Raw genomic sequence first — 3,473 nt, 5'->3', positions numbered from 1 at the left:
CAGCTCCCCAGCCAGAGGTACCGTCTCGCTTGCTGCAGGATGGCACGCTGCGTCCAACAAGGGCTGCTCTCTCAATCCTCCTAACTGCAGCAGAGGAGCATCTGGCTTGTTGCCGGGAGCATGGCTCCGATAGAAATACAGGCTGAGCGTGGCACACATCCATCACAGACAGAGAGCTCTGGGACCATAGCCCCCAAACAGCTTTTAATCAGCAGAAGATAAATAAGTTGTAATGTCCTTCATGACTTAAAAAGCTTGAGAGGTCTGTCTCAAGGTTGTGACAAGCCCTGCCCCATCTCCCATCCATTATACGGCTCAGGACTCTTTCCAAAACTTCAGAGATCATTGCAGAAGAGAGCTTGGGGCAAACCAGCAGATCAGACTCAGCTGGGAAGTGCTCAGTGTCTGATTTAGTCTCAGATGGGTTCAGCTCTGAACACAAATATGGTTACCAACTCCTCATCTGCTTGTGAAGAGCCATGAATACATCTACCAAAAGAACCAAATCTCCTCTAGACCATTGCATAGAAACACCTATGGGGTTTTTTTCAGAGATTGCAGTTTGTTCTGATTTTATGGGAGATAATTGTTCTTCCCTTCCTTCCTCCTGTGCTCTGCCTCCCACCTCTCCGCTCAGTGAGAAGACAGCAGAGGGTGCCTCACCACAGAGCCCTCCAAACCTCTCTGTACCCCCAGAGTGCACAGCCCACACACTCTCTTTTGCAATGAACACATTGTGGTACTCAGTGAAGGGTGGGGTGTGTGAGGTGTGGGGTTCAAATTCACTGGGACCCCAAACTGCCAACCAGCAGGACTATGTCCTGTAGCCCGTGTGAGGCATGCTCAGCTCCCAGGACTCCCGCAGAGCTGGGTGCTGCTGCCTTGCACAGGGGCAGGCTTTGGGTTACAGTAAAAGGTAGACGCCCCAGCATTTTCTGAGCGGCTAAAACACAATGGCAAGTATAACTCCTCCCAGAGAGCCACTGAAGTGTCCCAGCAGGGTCAAGGCATTCGGGGAAGTTCATTCTTTGCCTTTCATTAGTTCAGAAGATACAGCGGTGGCTGGTGGGGCCACAAAGGAAGAACCTGAGAAGGGGCAATGGGGGTCATGATCCCTTTGCTAGAGAAGACAGAGTAGGCAGCCTCCCTCAAGGTGCTCCCTGTTGGGGTCAAGTTGTTCCCCTCAAACTAAATGCATACACGACTTCTGCATTCTCCCAACTCATTCCTGAACATACCTCTGGAGAAACTGCGCATGCCAACACTTATCTGTTATCTACAAACCCAGGTTTTTTGAGCACCCTAAGGATTTCTGGACGCTTCTCTTGCCCTCTCCCTTTTTAAACATTTAATCCATCAGGTTTCAAATGCAAAGCGAAACCAATCCTTTACGAAAACTCTAAAGAAGTACTCTTTCTAGTGACTCCAGGCATTTTTCATCATCCAAGAAACACTCACCTTAGTACATGAGTCGATCCATTTATTGTGGTAGTCGAACAGGGGACTGTCTGCCCCAAGATGGAAGGCCTTCGGTATCGCTCATCACCACAGCACAGGATGATGAGGAAGGCACGTCTGAAAGACTTGTTCAGGAAGGCGTAGAGGAAAGGGTTCAACCCTGAATTGATGTAGCCCAGCCACAGGAAAGCTGTCCACAGCTTCCCCGGCACCGTGTAGTTTATGAAAGGGTCCACTATGTTTGTGATAAAGAAGGGGGCCCAGCACAGGCAGAAGCACCCCATGATGATGCACAGGGTCTTGGCAGCTTTGGTCTCAGTCTTCATGCGGTGCGTGCTGTGCTGGTCCGGGTGGTGCTGCCGGCCATCAGTGGGGGCCCCTGCACGCTGCAGCACCCGGATCTGGTGGGCGTGCTCCCTGGCTGTGATGTAGATGCGGTAGTAGGCCAGCACCATCAGGAGGAAGGGAATGTAGAAGGCCACCACGGAGCAGGTAATGGCGTATGGCTTGTTGACCATGAATATGCAGTAAGTGGAGTTGGAAGCCTTGTTGAACTGCCTTTGCTGAATCTGGGGCAGGAGGAGGAAGGACAAGGACAGAGAAGGAAATTCAGCACTGCTCCTCTGATACCAGCAGTCTGTTTGCCAGGACACCTCACCACCGCTTTCCAGTTCTCTCTCCTCCCTCCCCTCTCCCATCCGTGGTACCTGCCTTACCCACTGCTGCCTCTCCTGCCTGTGCTGACACCATGGGTTCTCCGGCCCTGCTGGTCCCTAGGTCTGCAGGACCAGCCCACATTGCAGCTCTGGCATCCTAGAGCATGCCTCAACCTGGCCAGTGAAAATCAGCCTAACTCCCCAGTTCAGACACAGTGAAGGGGAGTAACTTCACTTTCATGCTTTTTTGCAGTGCTCACTGCTCGGTTCATCGGGGTGTGGTTTTACACCAAGGATGCACAAGTTTCACCCTGCCGAGTCCCATAGGGGTATTAAAGAAGGACCAGGTGGACAGGGAAGGGACTGGGCTGCAGCATCTGGGGGGCAGCTCCAGGGGATGACACTGAACTTCCCAGGCACAGGGGCTGTGGGCAGCAGCCCAGGCAAGAGAAGTCTGCAGGTGGAGTCTGTAGGCTGAGATCTGGTCAATGACTTGTGATGAAAACTGAGACAGCAGAGGAAGAAAGGGGTCTTGCATGAGAGTTTGGGGAGCAGGGGGCATAACTGGGACGGACAGGATTTCTCTGAGGCTATTCTTGCTACAAAGCAATGTCATTTCAGGTCCATCAGGCCCATAATTTCTGATGTTTATTCCAATAAGAGAATAACCCTGCCTCTTATTTAAAACTATAATATCAAAATTATTTATTAAATTATTTAAATTATTTATTTAAATTTATTAATTTAAATTTATTTATTTAAATAATTTATTCAACTGTTTATAAACTGGGCAAGTAAGGAAGTTTACCTCTAAAATAAACTATGAAGCATTTTCACTAGGTGGTGTTTGAACCTCGTACTACCTCTCAGCATGCAGCTACTGAAATCTGCACGGTGAACGCCAGCAAGTTACAAGGAAGGGCAGGCCTTGCACTGGTGTTTAGAAAGTCTGGTACAGACAGCTGGGTGTCGAGTCTTTTCTGAAAAGGTGGGGGCAAAAAGTCAGTGGAAGAAATCAGATACCTGACATGGTTTGTTAAATAAACAAAATGCACCTCCCCTTTCTATCAGCTGCATGTCCTAAAGGTGCTTGTCTGGAAGCAATTTTGGCTTTATCGCCTTGTCTAGAGGCTGGGCAGCTTGCACCTGTCATTCTCCATGAGCCAAAAAGTATTCATATCTCCTTGGCTGAGACTTGGCATAGAAGATGCCACATCTCTTTAAACAAGCTCTTCTAAATAAGGTGTTTTCACAGTTTGCCATTTTTTAATTACTGCATCTCCAGATTGGAAGGAGAGCAGATTTGCAGCTCTTAACTCCTTGCCCTGCAAATGGGATCCTGCAAGTGAAGCCAGGCTG

The 3,473-nt window shown here is 49.3% G+C and overlaps 1 protein-coding gene across 1 annotated transcript in view; it reads right to left on the bottom strand.

Annotated features, from left to right (window-relative positions):
- Positions 1–1,454: 1,454 nt before the first annotated feature.
- HTR4 (5-hydroxytryptamine (serotonin) receptor 4, G protein-coupled) overlaps positions 1,455–3,473 on the bottom strand; it is a 20,856-nt gene continuing 18,837 nt past the window's right edge. The window contains exon 5 of the mRNA XM_009318569.1: positions 1,455–2,027. Within this exon, the coding sequence (XP_009316844.1) occupies positions 1,455–2,027 (573 nt within the window). The remainder of the gene's footprint in view (positions 2,028–3,473) is intronic.

Source organism: Pygoscelis adeliae, unplaced genomic scaffold (genome assembly GCF_000699105.1).
Source record: "Pygoscelis adeliae isolate BGI_AS28 unplaced genomic scaffold, ASM69910v1 Scaffold42, whole genome shotgun sequence".
Taxonomy (NCBI): Eukaryota; Metazoa; Chordata; class Aves; order Sphenisciformes; family Spheniscidae; genus Pygoscelis; species Pygoscelis adeliae.
Note: the sequence above shows the minus strand (reverse complement) of the source record. Positions and strands in the feature narration are given on the sequence as shown.